The sequence below is a fragment of the Perca flavescens genome, chromosome 9 (assembly GCF_004354835.1).
Source record: "Perca flavescens isolate YP-PL-M2 chromosome 9, PFLA_1.0, whole genome shotgun sequence".
In the NCBI taxonomy this organism is placed as follows: domain Eukaryota; kingdom Metazoa; phylum Chordata; class Actinopteri; order Perciformes; family Percidae; genus Perca; species Perca flavescens.
Genome location: NC_041339.1, coordinates 6,590,018 through 6,616,934, shown reverse-complemented (window position 1 = coordinate 6,616,934; position 26,917 = coordinate 6,590,018). Strand labels below are relative to the sequence as shown.

Genomic DNA, 26,917 nt, shown 5'->3' with positions numbered 1-26,917 from the left:
TGTAATTGGGTGTAAGTGGACCCAAAGAAGAGTAGCTGATGTTCAGCATCAGCTAATGGGGATCCTAATAAAATAAAATTATCCAAAAATAACACGGATGGTTCCATACAACGCACTTCGCAAGTACAACAAAAGATCGGATCTCTACTTAGTTAATTTTACGGTGTTTGATTTTTTTTAGCATTTGAAAAAAAAAAAAAAAATAGTATCCTGACGGAACTTTGACATATACCCTTCTGTGATGATCCTTCCTTTAATAACAGTCTAAATAATTCCTAATTCATGCTTTTTTTTAACTCAAGAATTACATGTAATTTCCTATAAATTACATTTATTGACCATGAATTCCAAAAATAGGTGTAAAACTAGTAATAAGTTGGTGTTAGTGGTGTTTATGCTGTACGTGGGAATGAAAAAAAGTTAAACGTCAACAAATGCACCAAAAAAAGAAAAATGTTGAAAAAAAAGAGACAAAAAGTACAGAAAAGGTGTTCAGTTTTGACCCAGCAAGTGCATGCTCGAATGGAAGAGACAACACAAGGGTTAAAAAAAAAAAAATACTTGTTTCAATGATGTGTGACTTTAAACTTAGAGAAGTTCGTAAAGCCAATACGTATTACGCAATGAAGCTAACTGACGGGCCGAGCGTCAAGCTCTGCTACCAGACACATTCGCTACCTTTTGTGTTGGATACACGAGCGGCCCTATTTCAATATCTAATTTTAAGGAATTCATTATTTTAATTCATGTTATGTTCGCATGGTGCACATTTCTAAATAAAATTGTTTTTTAATGAAATTAGCATAGCGGAACTCGAGCCCGGCAGGCATCAGCGGTAACATCTTAAGTCAAAATGAATCATTTTAGTCCACGTTCAAGCAAAAATGCCAAATATGGACTGCTTCCTGCTTCGCAATGAGAAGCTTGCTGCTTTTCTCAGTTAATATTATTCCAAACAGCATTAACAACTTGAATAATAATGCACAAACATGAATATTTATCATTTCAGCTCAGGAAAATTCTACTGAGCCTTTTTCACTCCTTTCTGACACTGCGACACACTTTCTGACACAGTTATTAAATTAAGAAGTGTGAGAGGGACTGGCATGGCTTGGCAAGGCTTTTACTTTTAAATAATTTATTCAGCCATTTTAGGGCACAATTTAGTACTTTACAAATCTGAAATAAAATAAATCTAAACTACCTTTGAGACCGGTTGGGCTCCGTATCATAGCCACTAACAGCAGCAAGAAATAAATAAAATTACGCTGATATTATCCTTGAAACTTAAACACCTGTGTTGCATATTTATGAAAATGTTTAGTAAAAAATGTATTGAACATTACTGTAATTAAAGTTGAACTCCAACATTGTCTTTTTTTTTATTTTATTTTTTTTACAGGTGCCTTACTATCAAAATGCTACTTTAGTACAAATGTCATTTTTGTCTTACTTCCTACTTTTATGTCCTGCCAGGGCTGGGCATCAGTCCTCTGGAAAAACTGAAAAAAATAAAATACTGCCGTTTCCTGTTTCGCGGTCAGATAAAAGCAAATAGAACTGTCATTGAATGAACAAAGACGGATGAACGAGAAGTAAAAAAAAAAATCGAGAACAGTCCAAAGCGAGTCCAGAAGAAAGTGGTCCGGAGCTACACTCTTGTCAGCGGCTAGCTGCTAGCTGCTAGGTTAAGGTACAGTGAGCACGGGTCAGTCTGTCAGTGCTGGTGCTGTGTGGGTGGGTGGGTGGGTTGGTGGGGTGGGTGGGTGTTACTCCATGATGGCTCTGTAAATCACAGGCTCTATGTAGTCCCCCCTGTAACGTGAGTTGATCACCCTCTGTCTTTTGGACTCCTGGATGATCTCCTTCTCTTCAAAGATGCCGTCGAATCTCATGTCCGACGCTTTGGACTGCGGAGACACACACCAGACTGCATGACAACATGGACACGGCTTTTCAATCGCTTTCTTTTACAAATTTTTAGTTTGGGTTGGGCATCGTTTCGATTTGAACAATTCCGATTCCAATCGGGATCCTTCTTTTTCCATTCCGGTTCTTTGAGGGGCGGAGTTAAACGGCTCGCGTGTTTATTTCACAGATAAGAGGAACATTTTATTTTACTGGTGATATTTACAGCTTGACCTGGCTTTTTCCAACGTCAAATAAAGCCACAAGAGCGCCTCCTACCGTGCTCCATGGTTGCAACACAACAAGCGCCTGGAAGTACGGTGGTCGCTACGGAAACCAAAACTTAGGCCGGCTACACACTGGCTGTGTGGCGTGAACGTGTCAGCTGCGTGGCGTGTCCGTTTTTATGTTACCAGGTTAGAGCTTACACACTGCCTGTGTGACATTCACGTCTCAGCGCCGAAAACGCGCGCGTGCTAGAAACAGGACCGACGCCTATTTTTCACGCGACACGCAACTGCGTTGGAAGCGTTTCCAGGCAAAATAGAATAGGAAAAGATGTTTATATCTCATTTTAACACGAATACATACACATTAATAAACGACATTTTGATGTTTTAAAGTCTCGAGGTTTTGACACAAATGTATATAAAAATATATGAACGTAATTTAAAAAATAATAAATAATTATCCATTTTCAAATATTGCACCTGTCAATACAGAACGAAATACTCTGGAGCCTATTTTGCCGTCAATACTGCCGACGCTGTCTTTGCTGTAATCAAGTCAGAATATATTTATGTTTAACATGGTATTTGATTTTATCAATGGGAAACACACATGTGACAAGGCTAGCAGCAGCAGCGCCGCGTCAGACACGTTTCTGGTGTGCAAAGACATTGAAAACGCCACGCAGCTGCCACACAAGTGACGCATAACCGAAACGCCACGCTCACGCCACGCAGCCAGTGTGCAGCCGGCCTTATGCGTGTTAAATTTGAAAAAAACGATGACCCGATTCAAAACCAAGGTTGCGTCCGAAATCTCATCCTCTGCGTTACATACTCAATATGCATACTATCTTTCAACATACTTTTGTGTGAATAAACAGTAGTGTGGCTCTTTTCGGACACGCACTAAGCTGTCATTTTCAACCTCACTTCCTGAGAGCCTCCTTGCCGTTGGAGACACGTAACCATGGTAACACCTGCCGATCCCCGCTCTAGCGGCATCGCCATGCTTAATTTTCTGAAAGAGGGGAATAACTAGACCAACAGTCGCTTAATTATGTAGAAATGTAATGTTACAGAACTCCTTGGTTGCTGTCCGTTTGTCGGTTACGAACGTTGTCATTGCTACCGCATTGCATTGTGGGATATTTATGCCGGCGTAGCGTCCAGTAATGCATACTGTAACATTTTACCAATAATAGTATGCAATTCATGCATTGGTTTCATACTAAGGTTTTGGACATAATGAAAAAATCTCACATACTGTTTTAGCTACTAAATAGCATGTTAGTGTGGAATTTCGGATGCAGCCTTGTTTATTTCACAGATAAGAGGAACATTTATATTTTGTTTTATTGGTGATTTACAGTTTGACCTGGCTTTTTCAACTTAAAATAAAGCCACACTTTAGAGTGCCGCTTAGTGTGCTCCATGGCTGCTACACAACTAGCGTTGGAAGTACGGTGGTCGCCTCGGAAAAAAACCCAAAACTTGCGCGTGTTAAATTTGGAACCGATGATCAGATTCAAAACCAAATTTCTCCAAACTATTCCACACAATTCCAATAGAAATACGATTCAACTGGAATTTGAATTTTTTTGAAACGATTCCAAGTTGGAACCAGTTCTTGATGCCCAATCCTATTTTTAGTTCCAACTCAAGTCTTTGTTAAATGAAACATACATATATACGGTGGATTAAAGCGTCCATGTGAGTGGTTCGGGTTGCATTTACCAGTCTGGATTTGACTCTTTTGGGGAGTTCCTCATCCAGAGAGTAGACATCATCTCTCTTGGCTGTTAGCTGTGACCCATCCTCGAACTCCACCTACATTCCAGAAATGTAGCAAACAAACGAGTCAGGACACAAATAGAGTAGAGCTGGACCATATGGGGGAAAAAAATCAAATATCACAATATTTTGATGTACATCGATGTCGATATTGCGTCGATATTGTATGGTTGACTATTGGTGCTTTCACAAAACTTTAACACAATGGGAGTTCTGCTAAATGATCACCAATGATGTGGATATAATGACTAAGTGGGTAAAGGCAAATAATAAAACAGCTAGAACAGTCTGATAAGTTTAGAAAATGACATCACTTTACTGTGATGCAGCCTTTAAAAACAGGAAAAGACAACACTTGGGTCATATCACAATGTTACGATATCCAAAATTTAAGATGCTATCTAGCCTCATGTATCGATGACGATATAATACCGATATATTGCCCAGCCCTAAAATTGAGCAGAACTGAGCTGTTTCTAACTGACTTGTAACTTTCTTATCAGTCCCTCCAGAAAAACGCGATTATGCAATCGCATAATTCAATGCATAATCAGCCAAAGTCCGCATATTTATACGGGGCCGCATTTTTTCAAATACGCCGCACTTTCGGCGCATAAATTGCCGATTTCCGCGCAACACATGCAGGGCTTGCATGATTTCATAATCCCTGCATTTTCGTTGCAAAAAAGTCACATAAATCTTAGCAGAAAGTTGAAAAATGTTGCGTTTACTTCACACAAGAGCAGCCATTTTCCCCTGTTGCCATGGGAACATTATGAAGTGAAGTAATTACGTGACGTGAACATCATCGAAAAGCAGGGTGTTGGGGGAATCGCTTTTTTTTCTCTTTTTCATCAAACCGCAGTTTTTGCAAGTTCCCGCAATTTCATCGCATAAAATTGCTTAAATATCCCGCATATTCCATCGCATTTTTTAAGAAAACGTGCCGTATAATCAAGGATTTTTGCCCGCAACAATCACAAACATTTTTCCGGGAAGGACTGTCTTATAATCAATTATAACAATTTATATTGAATTTCACCTTATAAATCACAAAACTGACAGTCACTTTTTAAAAAAATAACTAAAATCACATAACTTCCACAATAGTGGAAAGCAACGTGTTTAATATAACTTTTATATTACTGTGAAGAAACAAAAAATGCTAAGGATACCCCAAGGCCCTGATTAAAATCTGAAAATCTGTTTAGGTTGAGAAGGAGAGTGGTGAAGGGAGTCAAACAGTCACTCTCAGAGTAGAAAAGAATTTTGGCCATAAAATGAGGGGGTTGCCACATTTTGTATCATCTCAACATCTCTTAACTAGGTGAGGGGTCACAGGGGAAGCAAAAACATCCTCTCACTTTCACTTAACATGCGTAAAACTTTGCATGAACGTAAAAAAAATTCAACTAATAAGAAATAAACTGAACAATGTTACACAGACATGTGACTAATAGAAATGGAAAAATGTGTCCCTGAACAAAGGATGGTCTAAATCAAAAGTCACAGTCAGTATCTGGTGTGGCCACCAGCTGCATTAAGTACTGCAGTGCATCTCCTCCTCATGGACTGCAACGGGTTTGCCAGTTCTTTTTGTGAGATGTTACCCCACTCTTCCACCAAGGCACCAGCAAGTTCCCGGACATTTCTGGGAGGCATGGTTCTCGCCCGTACCCTCCGATCCAACAGCTGTTAGATCAGCTGAGAGGCCGGCGTTTCCCAGCATGCCCTGGGTCCGCCTGGCTCTTGCAGAGATTAGCGTTGCCCACGTTTGCATGACGTCAGAGCAAGTCGGGATCAAGTCGGACACAAATCTAACCGGCATGCATTGGGCGGCGATCGCCGGTGATTGATTCTGCGCAGATCTGGCTCATCTTGAACGAGCCTATCATCATGCTGGAGGGTCATGTCAGGATGAGCCTGCAGGAAGGGTACCACATGAGGGAGGAGGAGGTCTTCCCTGTGACTTTTGATTTAAACCATCCTTTGTTCAGGGACACATTGTTTTTCCATTTCTGTTAGTCACATGTCTGTGAAACATTGTTCAGTTTATTTCTTAGTAGTTGAATTTTTTTATGTTCATACAAAGTTTCACGCATGTTAAGTTGGCTGAAAATAAAAGCAGTTGAAAGTGAGAGGACGTTTCTTTTTTTGCTGAGTATATATGTTTATAGATGAAGCAAAGGATCCTGGCCCCAAACCAAGCAGGGAGGGGGGGAGGGGAGGAGGGGACACCCTGGAGTAGAATAGAATATCAGCTGTCTGTACTAGGAAGTCTGGGCCATTCTGCGGAGCCCCAGGGTGAAGTAGGGTCCTGACTGACCAATCGGACCACATCATTACCTTTGAACTTAAAAGGTATTTTCAGTATTTAGGGTAAGGATCTTCAACAGGGGTCCGCAGAGTCAATGCAGGGGAGGGCATCCAAATTATTGTTAGAGCCCCCATGAGGAATTCTAAGTAATGACAACAACACTGTCGGCGCGTCCACATGATACAAGCCTTCCGTGACGCAGTTGCTAGTAGCCAAGGAGGACAAGGAGGATGGAAAAAAAACATGATGGACTCTTCAGAAGACAATCTTCAGACACAGTCTTCTGAACACAGTCATACTGAGAAATACAGAGAGAGTTGTGTGGAGCTGATAGTCTAAATTAGCTTTGTAGCAACTCATTTGGCGATGGCTTTAATGTAACAGACGATCATTAATATCAAAAAGTTACGCACTAAAGTTTTTTTTTTTTTTTTTAAAAGACCCCTGCTATAGGACAAATGTTCAGCATCAGTAAGTGTCCACTAAAAGTGCTTTTTTTGTCACTGACAGGCTCAGATTATTAATCTAAGTGTCTGACAACTTTATGGAAAGGATCCCTACAGAGATAGACCTTTTTCAAAATGATTTTACCCATATTTGGCCTTTAACAAATATTGCGCTAGCCCACATAGGCTACATTTATAGATCTAATATTAAAATCTACTTACAATAAACAGAAAGAATTATTTTGGGAATAGCCAGTTCCAAAACCAAATATTCTCAAAAAGAGAAATCGTTAATATCTTAAAATGATTAATTAAATGTAGACACTTGTTTTATTCACTCTGTTATAATTATTTTTCAGTGTACACTTCCACACAAAAGTTTACATAAATAATGCAATATGTCACAACAAAACATATTCCACGATCAAAAGAAGCAGGGAGAAAAATCTTATATTACCTGCCCGATCTTTTGCCAATTGTAATTTTTAGGTTCAAATTGTTAGTGTATTGTGCTATTAATTACAGCGAATCAAACTGTCAAGTGACACAAAACAAACACACACGCAAACAGGAAATCTTACCAGGTACATGTGGATGGCATGCGCTGCCACAAATTTGGCCCCGTACACCAGGCCGTCTGTCCACCGCACCTGAACCACTTCACCCGGGGGTGGGGGTCCGAGCTGAGCACAGTCTCGGCTCTAAAACATAAAAACACACACGACAAAGTTCTGAGCCAACTGAACACAGGCATAGATTTTACCCCTATGTTGACTGCTTTAGCCTGGGGGGGATACTTTTGAAGTGGATATATTATGATTATAATGTCTACAATGTTATAATGTCGGATTTTCATGTTAGACATCAAATATTTAGGTAAACCTATTTGAGATAAATCCCTGTGAGCTTAAATGTTCAGATTTCCAACTTTTCTGAACAATCCGGTACAGTTCAGGTCATCTGCTCCAGGCAGGAACTACTTTAAGCTACTGCGGTGTCAACATTATTGCATGTAGCTACATGCTAACGGCAGTAAAAGATGTCATCTTGGCTGCCCGTGTTGTTAAATTCCCCCCAATTCCGGGTCACATTACTCCTGAAACATTTCTGGTTGTGGAGTATTTGGTTTTAAAGCCTTTATCTACAATTTTTGAGTGTAGAAATTGCTGCTATATTCTATTAGTGTCTACTGCTAACTATAGTAGCTACATGCTAACCGCAGTAAAAGATGTCATCTTGGCTGCCAATGATGTTAAATTCTCCCCAATCTTGGGTTGCATTACTGCTGAAACATGTCCAATTGTGTAGTGTTTGGTTCAGAAGCCTTTATCTTTATCTGTAGAAAGTGCTGCTTAGTTCCATTACAATCCAACGTTAGCCTAGTGCTACATATTAAATAGCTGCAATGGTGGCAGTTTCTCCCCAATTTTGGAGTTACTGCTGGACAGTTGTGTAATATTTGGTTTAGAAGCCTTTATTGGTGATTTTTCACGGAACAAAGTCCTGCTATATACTCCATTGCAGTAGCTCCAGGTTCAACTAGTGAAACAAAAACAGACAGAGGGTAAATACAGGAGCAGCAGCCAAAGGATAAAGTGTTTTTTGAACATTAAAGCATGTAAACATTTCCTAGTAGAATCCAAAATACAAGTATGAACCTGAAAATGCTATATAACAGTCCCCCTTTAAAGCTGGTTCACCTGTTACTCGCAACGCCACATTACATCACTTCCAGCAAACTTCAACGTTCTCTTCACCTGTTCTGACTTTAGCAGTTTAGACAACACACTAGACCAGGGATGTCAAACTTAGTTTCACTAAGGGCCACACTGAAAAATTAGGGCAACGTCAAGGGCCAGACATGTTTAGCTTATTGACATGCTTTTATTTAAGTAAAATATCTATCTAATATTTTTAGAGTTTAGAAAAATCAATCAAAACAAAGGTTACATTTTTAAAAGCAGGCTACCACACAGCTGACTCACAGCAAGCTGTTTCACAGCCTGAATATGAATACCTCTGCCTTTGTGGGAATTCCTGAGTCTTTCAGAGCAGTCAAATTCTGCTATGAATTCTCCATGTTATTGAAAATAGTTTCATATCATTTTGATCTGGTGCACAACTAGGCAGGCCAAAATTGACTGGGGCTGGATCAAAATTTGCAGGGGGGCCGGAGGTGGCCTGTGGGCTTTGAGTTTGACACATTAGCACTAGACTGTCCTGCTGTTACAGACGTCAACTAACCACAGACAGTTGTCTCGCTCAAGGACTCACAGGAATGCTCAGCTGCAGTTCACGGCAGTGCGTCTTTTGCAAAATGAATATAGGTGAAACACAATGTATATTTAGTGTTATATTTGGCATAACATTTTTAAAAAACAAGATTAAGATAAACCAGTGAACCTACCACGATGTCTTCGGGGAAGAGATTGTCGCTGAAGGAACCGTCATCAAAGTTGACTTCGTAGAACGTCTCTTTAGACAGCTGCACCACGTCACACTGGTAGTAGCGGCCATTCTTGTGCTTGCATATCACCTTCTGTCCCACAGTCAGCTCCTGCATGGCTGCTTTATTGCGCTGTCAAAGGAGATTCAGGAAAACTATTTTTTTTATGACTTAATAATGTTGACACTGCTTCAGTAGTCCCTTATAATTTGGGACAATTTAATGTAAAACCTAGTTCAGAACAAAGATTTGACAATTCACGACAAGACAAAACCGCTTTAAAACGTTGCGCGGAAAGGTTGGTTGCCCGTCTCAGCTTAACTCAAGCCAGCTGATGGTGTCACCTGGGATTTGGCTTGTCAAGTCGCCAGTGGCTAGGTTTAGAACGTAAGGGCCGTCACCTGTTTCAACAGCCAATCAGCTCGTAGCAAAGTCAGCTGGTCAAGTCACTTACAAACGGTTGCAAACTGGTCAAAGTGGCAGTTTTGGACAGAGGTAGTCTATATCGATGACGTTCCATTTCCAGGATTGTTCAGGTGCCACCGGAAATTCCGCTAGATGTCCCTCTTTTCTGCCGGATGTCCCCTTAACCTTCCTCTTTCTTTGTGTTGGTGTTCTAAACTAAACAGTTCTAAAGATCTCGGCAGGGTAAATCCACACAGCTAGCTAGTCTATCTGTCCAATCTGAGTTTTCTGTTGCACGACTAAAACAACCTTTAAACGTACACCAACGTATGAATGTTCGACCACAACAAGTTCCTTCCTGAGGCTATTTTGCAGAGCCACCGTAATTTTTTCCGGGGCTTAGCACCAAGACGATTGCGATTGGTCCAAAGACATGGCAATAAACCAGAGCATGTTTTTTACCAAAGTAGTGAATCAGAGAACTAAAACGCTGTTTCAACATTACTAGAAATGCAGCTGTAGCAATTATTTTACTATAACTATTGTCATTCGTATTTTTAGACGCTACAAAAGAAATTCAGCCACAAAAATGCTTGTAAAGTTGGAAGTTAGGACGGAAGTACAGAGAACCGTTGCTATGGAGATTTTACACCGCCTCCTCTAGCCGCATTGGTGTAAAACTGACAGCTTTCAGCACGCTGCAGACTGGCGCATTGCAAATAGTTTGCAAATCTTTGGTCTGAACTAGGGGTGTAAGAATAAATTGATACACTTGAACGTCGCGATATTTTATTTTGCAATACTATTTAGATTTTCAAAAACACAATATTGATTATTTTTTTATATTAAATATATATATATATATATATATATATATATATATATATATATATATATATATTATATTTATTTTTTATTTTATGTTCAAAAATATTCATGTAAGACAGTGGTTCACGTTTTATGTTGTGTTTAAACCCCGTACCGCTAGATGGCTATGCTGAGACGCACCACTAGTGTCCTTGCCTAACAGTGCCTAACAGTGCCTGACTTTTTGCTAGAAGCTAACAATGTAGCTATGGCTGAACTTTGGCCTACTTTAGCATATAAAAATTTGCTCACTAAGAACCTGTGGATCACAATCCCAAACTGGCAGTTTGATTTTCTGTGTACTGAATTGACTTTTATGCAGATCATGTCTTTTTTAAATATTAGTTTTTCTAAAATGATGATACTATAAAAGAATCCCAATATATCGCCTTACGCACAGTATCGAAATATATTTCAATATATTGAATTGTGACCCATGTATCGTGATACGTATCGTATCGCCAGATTCTTGCCAATACACAGTAGAGATGCACCGATAGACCGGCCGGTGACCGGAATTGGCCGGTTTTCGTGTGCTCGGCCTTGACCAGCGACCGGCAGGTCAGTCTGACATATGCCGATTTTATGCCGGTCAGCGCTACAATTAACTGACAACATAAGTTATAAGAGTTACAGTTCTCAGGGACGCATGCGCACACACATGGACGCGACAGCAAAGCAGTCTCTTTTTCCTTTCTCTCAACTTTTCCACCGTGTGTCGCGCGTGTCCGCGCTATTCTCGTTATCTTCAGCATGTGTGCAGAAGATAACAAGTTTGCAATATGCAACACCTGCAAGGAAAAAGTAGGGCGTGGAGGGATGCTAAAATCGGTATCGGCTGGCCTAACTCAATGAAAATCGGAAATCGGAATCGGCCTAGAAAGTTGTAATCGGTGCATCTCCAATACACAGCCCTAGTCTGAACACACACAAAGTCCCAGTGAAATGAAAAAAATTCTACCACTTCCTAAGAAACCCAAACCCGTTGGACTGAACGATTTAAGACCAGTGGCACTCACTTCTGTTCCTATGAAGTGCTTTGAGCGGATCATTTTAATTCGTCTCAAAATACAAACCCAAGCTCACATGGACACATTACAGTTTGCTTACAGAGAGAAAAAGGGGAGTGGAAGATGCTTTCACAACCCTCCTGAATGGAATTTACAAGCACCTTGAAACACCTGCCTGTCACGTACGCATCCTGTTGGCAGACTTCTCTTCAGATTTCAACACCATCCAGTCACACATAGAGAAGCTGACAAACGTGTGTAAACCTCACTCTTGTAAAGTGGATTCAGGACTTTTTAACAGGCAGACAACAGTATGTGAGGGCGGGTCACAGTGAGTCAAGAACCATCATGACAAACACGGGAGTGCCACAAGGATGTGTTTCATCACCATTCTTATTTATTTTATGCTAGCTTGGCAACGCAAACCCTGTTCTTATTAATGGCTTAGTCTCTTACAGCATCAAGCTTGTTAAGTTAACTACAGCATCTAAATTTCGTAACACTTTACTTGAAGGTATCTACATAAGAGTGACATGACACTGTCATTATGGCGTTATGTCATAAACATTTATGACTGTTTAAAATGTTAATGACACGTTCATGACAGCGTCACTGTTACGTAGATACCTTCAAGTAAAGTGTAACCCTAAATTCTTAATTATGGGTAAGAGAAGTAGGTATCATGACGAATGAATTTCAAAGTCCATCTTATTAGTCCCTCCAGAAAAACGCGATTATCCGATCGCATAATTCAATGCATAATCAGCCAAAGACCGCATATTTATGCGGGGGCCGCAGTTTTTCAAATATGCCACATTTTTGCCGCATAAATTGCCGATTTCCGCCCAAAATATGCGGGGCTTGCATGATTTCATAATCCCCGCATTTTCGTTATAAGTAAAGTACGTAATATGTCACATATATCTTAGCAGAAAGTTGAAAAATGTTGCGTTTACTTCACACAAGAGCAGCCATTTTCCCCTGTTGCCATGGGAACGTTATGAAGTGATGTAATTACACAACGTAAACCTCATCGAAAAGCAGGGTGTTTGGAGAATAACTTTTTTTCTCTTTTTCATCAAACCGCAGTTTATGCAAGTTCCTGCAATTTTTGCCCCGCAATTTCATCGCTTAAAATTGCATAAATATCCCGCATATTCCATCGCATTTTTTAAGAAAACGTGCCGCATAATCAAGTATTTTTGCCCGCAACAATCACAAAAAAACTCCAAATTTTTCTGGAAGGGCTGACTGTATACTAATGATTGTGTCTGCCACCATTCCAAATGCTCACTGATTAAGTTTGCAGATGATGCTGCCCTATTCGGTTTTTTAACAGACAATGAACAGGACTACAGGACTGAGGTTGACTACTTTCATGAATGGTGCAATCAAAACTCACTAATTTCAAACATTTCAAAAACAAAAGAAATGGTGATTGATTTCAGGAGACTTTCTGTCCAGAACAGGAACATGCTGGACAAGGTGACCAAAATGGGCAGGAAAATTACTGGATCCGATGTTAAAAGCATCGCCAACCTCACAAAACAGTATACCCTCAATCTGGCCCTGAGGATGCTGGATGATCCATCCCACCCACTTTGCTCAGAGTTTTCCCCCCCCTCCTCTCTGGACGTAGATTTCGAATGCCCCTAACAAAAACCAAACGTGCCATTACATCGTTTGTGCCGAGGAGCATTCAGTTACTCAACAGATCAGACACAAACACATAGACATTTTGTAATGTGTACTATTGATTATTTATTTATTTATTAAGTCATCTTAGCTACTGGATTGCATGTCACCACCACTGCTGCGTTGTTGTTGTTTATGTTCCGTTTTCTGTATCCTCTACGTCTTCATTGCTGTTGGATGTTTGGTGTGGTTTTTATTGTTTATGGTTATTTACTCTTGTATGTGCTTACATGTTTAATGTGGCTCCCTTGAGTGCAAAATTAATTCCCCTTGGGGCAATAAAGATTTCATAAATAAACTGGGCCTAACAGAACTGGACAATGCTTTCAAAAAGTGTAAAAAGTCCATCTCTAGTGACAGTAAGTCCTTAAAGTAGAGGTTACCAGATCCTCAGGAGCTCCTTACCTCAATCTGAGTGGGGCCTTTGTGTCGACAGCAGGTAACATGGACCACAAAGGGCCACTGATCCGGCTGCATGAGTACTCCAGCAGCCTGGGCACAGGTGGGGTGGTAGGCAGTGGGACAGCGGCCATGAGAGCACTGCACGCAGCAGCCAGACGCCTTCTTCATCCGCTTCTTACAATAGTAACATTTCTGACGGTGATTAAAGCACAGGAGCCAAAGGTCAGGAAACTGCCGTGGATTTGAAATGAATCAATGAAGGGGAAGCTGACACACGGGGACCAGTATTAGTTGGAGTGCAGCTGAAGCCGTTACACTTCATAGCTTCACATCCGGTTAGCTTAATTTAGTTCTGTGGGCTACCACAGTTTGGTCATAGATACCCTGGCCATTATTTACCTCGCCTGCAGAGAGAAGTAGGGTTGGGTATCAAAACCCGGTTCCACTATGGAACCGGTTCCTACTAGAGGTGTGAATCTTCACTGATCTCCCGATTCAATTACGATTATCATGTCAGTGATTCAATTTGATATCTCGATGCATCACGATGCGTCAAATACATTTTTCTATTAAAGCCATGTAGGATATTTAATTCATAGCTTTTCAAGCTTCAAAAAGAAAACATTCTGCAGTGCTCTAATACTAAATAAATTGGATACATAAAACTACAGCACTGAGCACATGGCACTTCCTGAATATGCAAAACATAACAGAATATGTAAACAGAAATGTTGTTAGGCCTACATAAAATTGTAAACAGTAATAATCGATTACGAGCCTGCCAATTATCGATGCAGCATCGTCCATGTCCACAATTCGATGCATCGATTATTTGATTAATTTCAACACCTATAGTTCCTACACAACCAGTAGGAATCGGACTGGATTAGAACGCAAATTTCAGTTCCTCATTTTGGCTCCACTTAATGTGTTGACTGAAATATTTTCCCTCGGTTGCTCCAAAACGGACGTAAAAATATCACACTTTCCCTGTAGTCTACCGTTAGCTAGCTACCGTAAATGTAAGCTACTTTTAAAATGCCATATTTTCCTTCTGGTCTAACCAAAACGAACGTAAAAGCATATTAACCATTCACTGCACGTGATCGCAGTGCAAATAGTAAACATATTACACTTGCTCTGTTAGTCTATCGTTAGCTAGCTAGCTTTTAGTGCATTTAAAATGCCATATTACATATTTAAGTACTTTCAAACGTTAATATATTGTTAAATTTAAATAATTTTAAAAAAAACTATCAAAGAGCCTTTCTTTGATGTCATTTTTCAGTTTTTCAAGAATCGGTTAAGGAATCGGAATTGTTTTAAAAGTACTGGTTCGGCATCGGAATCGTAAAAATCCAAACGATACCCAACCCTAGAGAGAAGCAACCTTTATTTTTGGTCTCAACTGTATATCCTTCTATAGTTTAGTAAGAATACCTCCTGATTTCTCAATGTTCCTGTTTTTTTTTTTAATTACTGTTGATGCAAACTCAACAATTTCTCCATGTTTACCCTTCTCTCCAGATAAATTCAGTATAACCAGAGTCATGTCATACTGACTGCTCCGATGAAAACTCGAGATATCCCGAGGATCAGGGACAACCCAGGAATGTATTGTGACTGGACTTAAACTGTGTTTTGCTCACCCTTCAGCATGCACTGCTCTTCTTTACAACAGCCTACAGTGTGTGTGTTTTTGCTACGTGTGCTACGCTCTGTGTGAAGATATAGATTGATAAGTCTTAGAAATAGATAAATCTGTGTTTGATTTGGAAATACACTGATGACGGATTATCTCTGACGTTAAGGAATCTCTTATCTCTCCTATTTCCTTTTAGCAAATGCGTACAAAACATTCAGGTAGCAGCTTATCATTTTCGCCAGATAAAATGACAAATGTTGACTTTTGTTGGTTACAGCTAATGTAGTCTATATATATTTCCGGGATTGCTCCGGTGCCGCCGAAAATTCCGCCGGATGTCCATCTTTTCGGCCGGATTTCCGTTACCTTCCTCTTTCTTTGTGTTGGCGTTCTAAACTCCGGTGGATTTCTGAGGACTATGGTTAACTGCTCCTCAGATCTCTGCAGGGTAAATCCAGACAGGTAGCTAGACAATTTGTCCAATCTGAGTTTTCTGTTGCACGACTAAAACAACTTTTGAACGTACACATGTTCCACCAAAACAAGTTCCTTCCAGAAGCTATTTTGCAGAGGCTCTGTCATTGAGCACCGCCCAAGACGATTGTTAAAGAAATGCCAATAAACCAGAGCATGTTTTTCTCCCATTCCGGAATGCTGTGTGGACTAGCCAGACCTTCCTCCGCAGCGCTATGGAGGAAGGTCTGGCAATAGAAGTTATATTAAAGGAGCAAGCCGACTTATTGGGAATTTAGCTTAGTCACCGTAACCTCCAGAGTTAGACAAGTCGATACATACCCTTCTCATCTCCGGCGTGTTCCTTTAACTGTAGCTAAGTCATGTTAATTTAATGAATAACTTGAACAGAACAGAACAAAATGAAAATTGTTGGTTGTGTGTCTGTCCTCGGCTAAAAGAGCATTTGCCTGTTCCTTTGGATCACAGTTAAAGGAGTAGCCTAGTTAACTGTACCATAGATAAATTAATTGTACATAATTGTACTCAACTCCCTGGGCTCTCTCTAGTCCCGGAACAAGTTTTCTATTGAATGGCATTAAGGAGAGTGGAGCGCATAAAAATTGAAAGGCATATCAGTGCCAACAGACTTTGACGGAGGCTGAACAAAAGACAAAAAAAACCTACAAAATGCACATGTGCAACAAATTCCTTCACAGGAGGAAAATCCGAAAATGCTATTTTTAGCAATAGCTTAGCGAAAAAGTTGTGTCTGGATTTCCATTAGCGCACAAATGGATACAAGACACTTCTTGCGGTCTTTCTTTCAGACTCTGTTGAAGTTTGTTTTCACTGATGTGCTTTCATATTTCATGTGCTACGCTCTCCTCAACGGCATCAGATAGAAAACCTTTTTGGGACGATAGAGAGCCTAGGAAGTTCAGTAAGTACTATATACAGTTTCAATTGTTATGGTGCAAACTATTTCTTTAACTTCCTGCTCAGAAGTTTCACATTAAAAAGCCTTGTAGCAGATCCGAAGGCTAAATCCCACCTGGTAGGCCTTTCGTTTTAATTAGTGACAACACAGGACTTCTGTTAGACAGAGATACATGACTTGTACACATGGAATTAGGGTTATGTTCATTATCTTAAATTTACAGTGTAAACTACAGGAGACAGGGTATTTTAATCACCTTTTATTTTATCTATTTTTTAGCAATCAGCCTCTATTTGTTCATGCTATTATTTGAGACTCAGCCATTATTTATATGCCACCTTATAATGGAGAATGTAACGGCAGCTTATCCATACAAGTGTGTGATTGTTATTTGAACTCACCAGTTTAAATCTTTGCAAAGGGATTCCACTTAGATCCACAGGACTTCTTTCAGTGATGTTGACAAAGCGAGCCTCCAGCACAGCCACTGCACACAGCACATGCACCCACCTAAAAAACACACACAGACACACAGACACAGTAGTCTTATTGTTGAGGCTTCTGGTTTATTATTTTATGTTTATTTGACAGGGACAAATGCATAGAACATTGCTTTATAAAGAATACAAAGTAGATGCCATGCATACAGGTTTATAGCCATGACTAATTTGCAACGCCTGTCCCTGTTGCCTGGTATTGGGAGTGTACTGCGTTTGCTTTTCAGGAATCCTTACTCTTCTTTGAACAAACCTTGATCCGACTGTTGACGTAATTGACAGATGATTCCTGTTTAATACAACTAATGGCCTTGGGGGTACACATTCTACCGTGCCCAAGTATGGAGTGTTTATTAGAAGGATAACCCCTTAAGATGAATCATCTCATTTTCGAGGGGGGTCCTTAGTGTTTGATCCTGCAACCATGGCAACATGCCAGGCCTGAACTAGTGACAACGCTGATATTTAACAAGTTACATCCAAGACTCCTCCAGGGTGCAACGCTATAGTTAAGGAAGGCCTTTGGCGATCTGTGCGGCAGATACCTATAGGATAGAAAACTCTGACTGTAAGGAAGTCAATCATAAACTACCCTGGAGACATGTCATTCGCTCTGCTACTCTCAGCGCCTTTCAGTGCCGACAGAAGAAAAGAAAAAAAAAATAATACACATTAAGAACCGGGTTTCGATTGTCATCCCAATAAAAAAAATATATATATATTGGCCACAGGGTGCAATTTATTTGTTTGGTTGTTTGGATCCTACAAAAACATGCAAGAATTAAATCCCCCTTCCAATACCATGGATGACACCCGGCCAGGCGTGCCAAAACACTGATTTATAGGGGTGTAATAAAAAAAAAAATATTATATCACAATATTTTATTTTGCAATACTGTATCGATTTTCAAAAACACAATATCGATATTTTTTTTCTTCTTTTTTTTTTGTTTACGTGCAAATACTATTCATGTCAGACAGTGGTTCACGTTTATGTTGTGTTTAAGCCCCCTACCGCTAGATGACTATGCTGAGACGCACCACTAGTGTCCTTGCCTAACAGTGCGTGACTTTTTCCTAGAAGGTAACAATATAGCTATGGCTGAACTTTGGCCTACTTTAGCATACAAAAATTTGCTGACTAAGAACCTGTGAGGAGTTGAAAAAAATCATAGAGCAGCTTAGCACGTTAAACCAGTTTGGTGTTATCCTGTTTAAGGATAAAGTACCGTTAGTACCTGTCTATATATGGGTGTTTACTGTGTAAATATTTTTTGTTTTTATTACTATTATTAACTAATTCTATTTTTTCTATTTCTTATACTTTATGTATATTCTTTTCTCCTATGTCTACTTAATGTACATTTGTGTTATTCTAAAAAAAAAATAATAATTCTAGTGAGCTGCTATAGCACAGGAATTTCCCCAGTGTGGGATTAATAAAGTCTATCTTATTTTATCTTATCTTATACTAGTGCAGATGTTCTAAAATGGCTAGATGTACTGCTTCTGGTGTTCCTGGAACAACTTACTTGTTGTTGTTAGCTTTCTGCAAGGCTCCCCCTCTCAGCGAACACAAACAGCAATTCTGCAAAAAGAGCATCAGTCAACTAACCATCCGAACAATAAAGACCTGCATTTTTCACTGTTGTAGCTTGTAGTAGTCGACTAAAAAGCACATTTCATTTGCAGCCATTATTGTAACCATGTTAATGTGGGCCCGACAGTTATATATGCGATTTATGATGGTATTGTATGGCTATAACCATCTTCAGTGCAACACAATTTAACAGTAGAGTCTTCCATCTAAAACTCCAGAGGATGGGACCATCTGAATTTATAAACCTGCAGTTAATGTTCATTCAATTTGTTCTTTTCAGTCTACCGCGTGCTGTGTTTGGTTTCTGTTACCAGCAACAGCAGCAGCTGTCTCATTAAATACTTGTTAAGGATGTTGGCAATGCATCAAATAATCCTGTTACTATGGCAGGCTCTTACACAAAGCTAAGCCTGAGAGGTTGAGACTGATCTCTCCATTTTTAAGTAAAATCATAGAAAAAGTGGTTTTTCAACAACTCAACTTTTTCTTATCACTAAACAACAGTTTTGATGCCTTCCAGTCAGGTTTTCGACCACACCACAGCACCGAGACGGCTCTTGTTAAAGTCTTTAATGACATCCACTTAAACACAGATAGTGGCAAAATTTCAGTCTTAGTATTACTTGATCTCAGTGCTGCATTTGATATGGTAGACCATGACATATTGCTTGACCGATTGGAAAACTGGGTTGGTCTTTCTGGCTCAGTACTAAAGTGGTTTGAATCCTATTTAAAGAATAGGGACTACTTTGTGTCTATAGGTATACATCTGAGCATACAAATATGACGTGCGGAGTTCCCCAAGGCTCAGTTCTGGGGCCTCTTCTGTTCAACATCTACATGCTTCCACGGGCTCAGATTATGGAAAACAACAAAATAAGTTACCATAGTTATGCGGATGACACACAAATTTACATAACCTTATCGCCAGGGAACTATAGCCCAATACAACAATTAAATAAGTGCATTCAACAGATTAATGACTGGATGTGCCAGAACTTTCTTAAATTAAATGAAGAAAAAACGGAGGTGGTTGTTTTTGGAGCAAAAGAGGAACAATTAAAGGTCAGCGCTCAGCTTCAAACGACAATGTTAAAAACAACAGACAAAGCCAGAAATCTTGATGTAGTCATGGACTCAGACCTGAATTTTAAAAGCCACATTAACATAATTAAAAAATCAGCCTATTATCACCTTCAAAATATTTCAAGGGTTAAAGGACTTATGTCTCAGCAGGATCTGGAAAAACTTGCTTTTATCTTCAGTAGACTTGACTACTGTAACGGTGTATTTACAGGTCTCCCTAAAAAATCAATCAGACAGCTGCAGCTGATTCAAAACGCTGCTGCTCGAGTCCTCACTAAAACCAAGAAAGTGGATCACATCACTCCAGTACTAAAGTCTCTACACTGGCTTCCAGTGCCTCAAAGAATTGATTTCAAAATAGTTTTACTGGTTTATAAATCACTAAACGGTTTAGGGCCAAAATACATTACTGATCTGCTACTACATTATGACCCAACCAGACCTCTCAGGTGGTCTGGGACAGGTCTACTTGTTGTTCCCAGAGTCAGAACTAAACAGGGGGAAGCAGCGTTCAGTTTTTATGCTCCACATATCTGGAACAAACTCCCAGAAAACTGTAGGTCCGCTGCAACTCTCAGTTCTTTTAAATCCAGGCTAAAGACATATCTTTTTAATGTTGCCTTTCTTTAAATAACCTATTTTTAACTGCTCTTTCTTTAAAATTCTTATACTGCACTGTACATTTTATTCTTGTCTTTTAATGATGAGAAAACATATCTCAAAGCCATTGCACACCTGGGCCAAGGTTTTGAGATTGAACAGCGTCTCTGCTGACTGGGTATCACCTGTGACACAGCCAATCAGGCCAACCAAACGAGAGCAAAAAGAACTAAAAAGGTGCAGAGGCCTACTGTGGCGTCTCCTGATGTTGCCTGTGTGTGTCTCTCTCTCTCTCTCTCTCTCTCTGATTGCGTGTCTTGCTGTAGATGCAGCTGAGAAGTCAAGACAGCCAAAATCACCATAAACCTGGGTGTTTTATTTTGAAATTTGTTTTATTTTGTGAATACTGTAGCTTTCCTGTACGTGATTACCTGCCGGGCTTGACACATTCGCTCGCGGAAGAAATAGAGGAGAAGCCGAAGCGATTCAACGGACGGAGCTGGACACGCTGCAAAAAACTAGGGCGATGGACGCTTACTGGTGGCCTAACTTAGATCCTCCAGTATCTACCCAGGAATATGTGCTAAACAGGGTGGCTCGACACACTAAATGTACATGTGAGCTTCTGCAGAGACACCTGTGGACACCATTATATACATGTGCTCTCTGCAGCATCACTCTGATTATTTGACTTCCTCACAAACCTTCAAGGTGGTAAGGCTCACCAAGAGTACATCACAAGTGGTGTTATCACATTAAGATTACAGTAAGACTATACCTTCACTACTTACCAGCTTTAGAAGTGGGGGAACTGAGGAAAATAAAGTGCACGAGCGAACAATGAGAGCTGTTAAAAGCGGCCGATTTTATACAGAATTTTGTTTATTACTTCATATATTTCGTAATTTATTTCATATTTTTTGGGATATTTGATTTACCAGAGATATAAATCAGTAACAGTACCAATCATCCTCATTTTTGTGGACCATTAGAGTTGACGGAAATAACTACATAAAGCCTTAGTCAGTGAGTGGGCTTCTGCTCTTGATGCCACTTAACTACCAGGAGGGCTCCGATTAAACAACAACGTGCCATGTAGAGTAAGTCTACCCTGGAGTGTTAACTGACCTCAGTCATGGCGTTGGCTTTGCAGCGCGCACATTTCCACTCTTTGCTCACACTGGCTGGGTCCACACCGTAACAGCCTGGAATATACAAACACAAAGACACAGTCTGACACACTGGTGTAGTGGCTGAGAGACTCAGTCAGTACATTTTCATGCACACTAATATTCCACTATTATTCAGAATATGACAATTTTCCAAATTTAATACGGCCATGTAAACAGCATATTTTGTTTGAATATTCCAAATAAGGCCTTTTTCCATATATAGCATATTCTGATGGAAACGTGTGATATTCTGGTATTATTCAGGTTTTAGAGGCATTCTTTGGACATATACGGTATACAGCGCATGGAATATGCGTCTCAATCAGGGTTTTACCACAGTTTGTTTATGGCCTCTTGCCTGTTGGCTGTAGGGCTTACAGTTACTTTTTTGCTTTGCAATGGTTACCGTACACAAACCAACCAGCCAACAGTTTGCAGGGCTAGGTTAGAGATGCACGCCCAAAAGATAAGCCCATAATCTAGTCGGAAGGAGAAACACAGCTACTTTCAAACATTATGAAAGGTTTGCATATCAACAGGTTTTTGGATATGCCCAAACATCGCAACGCTGACCTTTTCAAGAAGGTGGTTGAAGGAATGAAAGAGGGAAGCTGTGTTCGCACGGTCGGAAAAGTCCGCCTTTTCATCTTTGAAAAATAAGGGCAAAATCCGGAATATTATGTGTTTGTAAACATAGTCAGTGTCATGTCATCATGAAGGTCTGTTAAGCATGTGCTGCCATCCACAGACAGTGTTTAGTCAGTGCAGTTGAAAGTGGTTGTGTTATGCCAAATATCTGCCATCAAATGTTGCTGTCTAATTCTATAGTAACACGATTCTGTACCAATGACAAATATGAAATTTGGGAGAATAAAGACACGTGTAAGGACGACAGGGTTTATTTAAGAACACTGTGATCATGTGCACACAGGCTGTGTTACATGTTTGCAGCAAATAATCTCAGTTCAAGTGTAAGTTTGTGTGTGTGTGTGTGTGTGTGTGTGTGTGTGTGTGTGTGTGTGTGTGTGTGTGTTAGGCCTGCACAATATATTGGCTTTTTAATCGTCATCGCGATATCAACTGGCGCGATAAAACACATCGCGAAAGGCTGCGACTTATCGGGAAAGACACTCAGCATTGTTAGTTGAAAGACAATATCCGTAGAAAACTGCACTTACTTTTTTTTTTTTTTTTTAAGTGGAGCCAATTTTCTATTCAATTCAATGTTCAATTTGTTCAATTAAAGAATGTTGTATATAATTTCCTTTCATTTAGTTCAAATTCCACTTGCTGTACTTTAGCAGAATACTGAAAGCAGCCGAAATGCAGAACCGAGTACACTTTAACATCTGTTTATGTATCACGATATTCAACAACATTATCGCATTTTCCTCATATCGTGCAACCCTAGGGCGTGTGTGCATGTGTGTGTGTGTGTGTGTGTGTGTGTGTGTGTGTGTACTGACTGGTGTGAACCCGGATGCTGCACTGAGAGCAGCTGATGAGGAGGCTGGTTCCATCTTCCTCCAGATGAGGCGTGACGGGCTGCTCCTCGCACTCGGAGTCCTCCTCCGTGGTGGTGGTGAAACACATCTCTGGGATCAGAGGTTTGGTCCGCATCCGCCCGCCAGCCACCATGACAGGCTTGTCTCCGCTGTTCCCGCACTCGGTCTGACGGCAGGCACAGCACGCAGAAACACAGAGCTTAATATCAGCAAGTAATATCCTATTCAACGTATTAGAAATTATTTCATAATTGTCAATTATTTTACACGATTGCCGTTTCTTTGCTTAACCGCAATTAACTGCTAACATTAGTTAAGGTCTTAAAGGGTATGACTGTTGATGGTAGTTGCTGATTTTGTTTAAATGTGCCAAATTGTAATTATATAAGTGATTACTGGTCGGACTCTTGGCACTTGACCCCTATACACATTCATAGCAACAAACAACCCAGATTTTCAAAAAATGGCAGAACTATGCCTCCATGACATTATATCTAGTCATAGATATAATATAATGGCCACTGTTCATCATATCAACTGCTACGATTATTATGAATCATACTTCTGTATATCTGTATCAGTGTCTCTGTCTCTCAACCAGCAGCGGCAGGTGACCACCAAGAGCCTGGGTCTGTCGAGGCTTTTCCTCGCCACTGTTGCACCAAATGCTTGCTCTTCGGGGGTGGGAATTGTTGGGTCTTTGTAAATTATAGAACGTGGTCTAGAGCTACTCTATCTGTAAAGTGTCTTGAGAAAACTCTTGTTATGATTTGACACTATGAATAAAATTGAAATTGAATTATTATTATACCACATATATATATTTAAAGGTGACCTATGACGCTTTTCCGTATTTTCTGTCACATTTATAATGTTGAAATGTTGAATTTTCATGTTAAAAGATGCAGTAGGTAAGCCATATAAAACTAACTTTCTGTCATATTTCCTGAAACTGATCCTATGTTTGAGAAGAACTACATGAAGCAGGTCATAAAAAAAACTAAATGCGTGTCAATCACTGCTCAGGCACACACATTCATTCTCCCTCGTGGGGGGAGGGGCTTAGCTTGGGATTTAGCAGAAAGGGGGGGAGGGACTGAGAAGTTGTCGATGTTCAAATTCTTTGGCTAAGTCCTGGATCTTCACAATCCTACCTACGGCACCTTTAAACGTGGCCAAAGCGTCAAATAATGAGGTCAACATATTTCAGGGAAATCCCTGTGAGCAAAGACCTCAGATTTCCCACTGTTCTAACCGCTCTGGTTTCAACGGTTGTTTCTACTCTGCTCTGGATCACATCACTCGGACTATGATTGGTCCAGGCAGGCTACTGCAGTGTTTTTTATTTTTTATTTTCTATGCTACAGTGTTTATATTGTCACATGTAGCATGCTAAAGTCAGAAAAGCTGAATGACTGCATGTCTCCATAGTGCATGGTCTATAGCTGACTGGCGAGTGGAGTCCGCTCTGGTACTGGTTACCTGCTGGTAGGTGTGGAACAGCCTGCAGATGGAGCAGTACGGAGGTTTGGATTCCATGAGCTGGTTGTACTCTCTCTCTTTCTTCAGGTTGGGAGGTCTGTTCTGCCACAGGTGGGCCAGAGGTTTAGCCCAGCTCTCTCCTTCCAGGCCGCCCTCCTCTACTGGGGGGGCCTCCTCTGGAGCCTCTGAGGGACAAAGACGAACAGCAGCAAAGTTAGCATACACATGCAGATCAAATAACAACTAGTGGGTCTCAAGAGACCGAATGCGATTGAGACCAAAAGCCCATTTCTATAAATTGGGTATTTGTTTGATTTCGCTATACTGGAGGCAAAAAGGACTATAGCTCTCATCTTGAAGAAAATGAATACACCTACAATTGGTGCTTGGATCAAGAATATGGCGCAAAGTATGTCCATGGAGAGAATACCATATGCATCAAAATATATTACTTCTTGACCAATGTGCTCAGCATAAGTGAATACACCCATGCTAAAGTTGACTAAAAAGAGGAATAAAAAAAAAAAAATCATCTTTTGGAAATTGATCTTAATGCCTTAATGAAAGAAATGAGGAAAAATCCAATCTTTAAAAGGACACCAATTTTCTTTGTGAATGAATAATGTATCGTAAATACATAAATGTTTTTCCTTAAAATACAGGGGGCATAAATGAGTACACCCCTATGTTAAATTCCCATAGAGGCAGGCAGATGTTTATTTTTAAAGGCCAGTTATTTCATGGATCCAGGATACTATGCATCCTGATAAAGTTCCCTTGGCCTTTGGAATTAAAATAGCTCCACATCATCACATGCCCTTCACCATACCTAGAGATTGGCATAAAATCATCTCTCAATGCAAATCAAACCAGCTATTATGCTAACTGAAACAAAACCATGCCAATCTCTAGGTATGGTGAAGGGTATGTGATGATGTGGGGCTATTTTAATTGTGATCTAAAATGTGGGACAGGGTACCTTAAATAAAAACAAGTGGTGAGCCCCAGAAGGGGAAAGGATTGAGTCATGTCTTGGAGGGTGATAGCAAAGGTGCAATTTTTTTTTTTATATGCGTAATTATGGCTTGGGTCAGGTAGGGGGGGGGACTTGTTAAACAAAAGTTGTAATGTACTACCTGTGAGTGCAAAAAAATCTGTAAGAAACTGTAAAAAAATAAATAAATTGGGGTATTTATATTCAGCCCATATAAAGCATGATGGTGAGGCATCCCAGTGAAGTTGTTGCAGCAGATGGGACAGACCTTCATCACTCATGCCGTCCTTTATGAGCGGATGGTGGCCTGGCAGCTGCCCTAGATCGCTCTCCAGCTCTCCATCTGCAGCCAGCTCTTCTGCCAAATGCTGGAGAGACACAGACACTGTTACTATCAGCATCCAGGCTGGACAATCTTTCCAAGAGACCATACCCCTCCTTTCTGGCATCAACCAAAGGTCACTGTCTCGCCTCTAACTGGCTCAGAACGAAGCAGCTAGCCTTCTCACTGGTTCTAATAGACGACACATCACATCACCCCAAACCTGGCTTCTCTCTATTGGCTCCCTGTTCGCTTGAGAATTGATTTTAAAGATTTTACTGATCACTTTTAGAGCTGGTTTGGGTCTGGCTCCTAGTAGTCTCGCTTTGCCAGACCCTCCGCTGGAGGTGAGTCTAACCTGTATCAAAGTCACATAATTTTTTTTAACCATACCCAGCCCTCTGCCATCTGTGACCACTTACTGCTTTGCTAACATGTCTGCTGTCTTTCTCCGTCTCCGTGTCACTGCCCTCACTTTTCTTCTCCTCCTTAGGCGGGGCTTCTCCCTCTCCGTAGTCTCCTTTGGCGTAGCTGTGAACGTGCAGGACGTCTGCGGGGCTCAGCGTCCTCTGGAACACTTTGTGTGCCGGGCTGCAGCCGCTGTCCAGCTGAGCTCCCTCCTCAGAGGACACAGCCACGGGCTCGGGCGGACAGACGTCTGCAGCCGACACGCCGTTCTTCTCTTTTTTGGACGCGCTTTGTCTGTGTGAGGTTTTCTTCGCGCTGGCTTTGGACTGGGATTTAGTCTGAGGCTTGGTCTCTTTCTCCTTCTTAGGCTCCGTCTTGACTTTTACTGTGTCTGAAAGAATAATACAGCAATGATATTAGTCGTTTAGTCGCTTGACTGGGGTGGGTGTGGCCTATCTGCGTCACAGAGCTCAAAGCAGAAGTGAAAAAAGATATTTTTGGGACATTCAAGACATCCTTTATCATGTGGATAAGCATCTTGAGTCAATTTCGTTGTTTTTTTTTTTTTTTTTCGAGAAAATAATGGTTTGTCTTAACAGTAACTCCCAAAAGGCCACGAGAAACCAAGGCAGAACACAGTAACACCAGTTACCGCTCTTTGACTTTGTTTAGGAACGCTCAAACTGAGTTAGGGGT

At 40.5% G+C, this 26,917-nt stretch overlaps 1 protein-coding gene across 2 annotated transcripts in view; it reads right to left on the bottom strand.

Moving 5' to 3' along the window:
* Window positions 1-1,751: 1,751 nt before the first annotated feature.
* The window catches only part of kdm4aa (lysine (K)-specific demethylase 4A, genome duplicate a), a 46,263-nt gene continuing 21,097 nt past the window's right edge, over window positions 1,752-26,917 (bottom strand). Inside the window, exons 11-22 of one of the 2 annotated variants that reach the window (XM_028587120.1) lie at window positions 26,235-26,612; window positions 25,760-25,855; window positions 24,498-24,682; window positions 22,977-23,181; window positions 21,467-21,543; window positions 18,585-18,640; window positions 16,957-17,065; window positions 13,521-13,709; window positions 9,100-9,270; window positions 7,274-7,393; window positions 3,873-3,965; window positions 1,752-1,910 (exon numbers count right to left, since the gene is read on the bottom strand). In XM_028587120.1, the coding sequence (XP_028442921.1) occupies window positions 1,770-1,910; window positions 3,873-3,965; window positions 7,274-7,393; window positions 9,100-9,270; window positions 13,521-13,709; window positions 16,957-17,065; window positions 18,585-18,640; window positions 21,467-21,543; window positions 22,977-23,181; window positions 24,498-24,682; window positions 25,760-25,855; window positions 26,235-26,612 (1,820 nt within the window). In that variant the 3' untranslated portion in view covers window positions 1,752-1,769. Of the gene's footprint in view, window positions 1,911-3,872; window positions 3,966-7,273; window positions 7,394-9,099; window positions 9,271-13,520; window positions 13,710-16,956; window positions 17,066-18,584; window positions 18,641-21,466; window positions 21,544-22,976; window positions 23,182-24,497; window positions 24,683-25,759; window positions 25,860-26,234; window positions 26,613-26,917 lie in introns of both variants that reach the window. The other variant, XM_028587119.1, reaches the window with a different exon arrangement.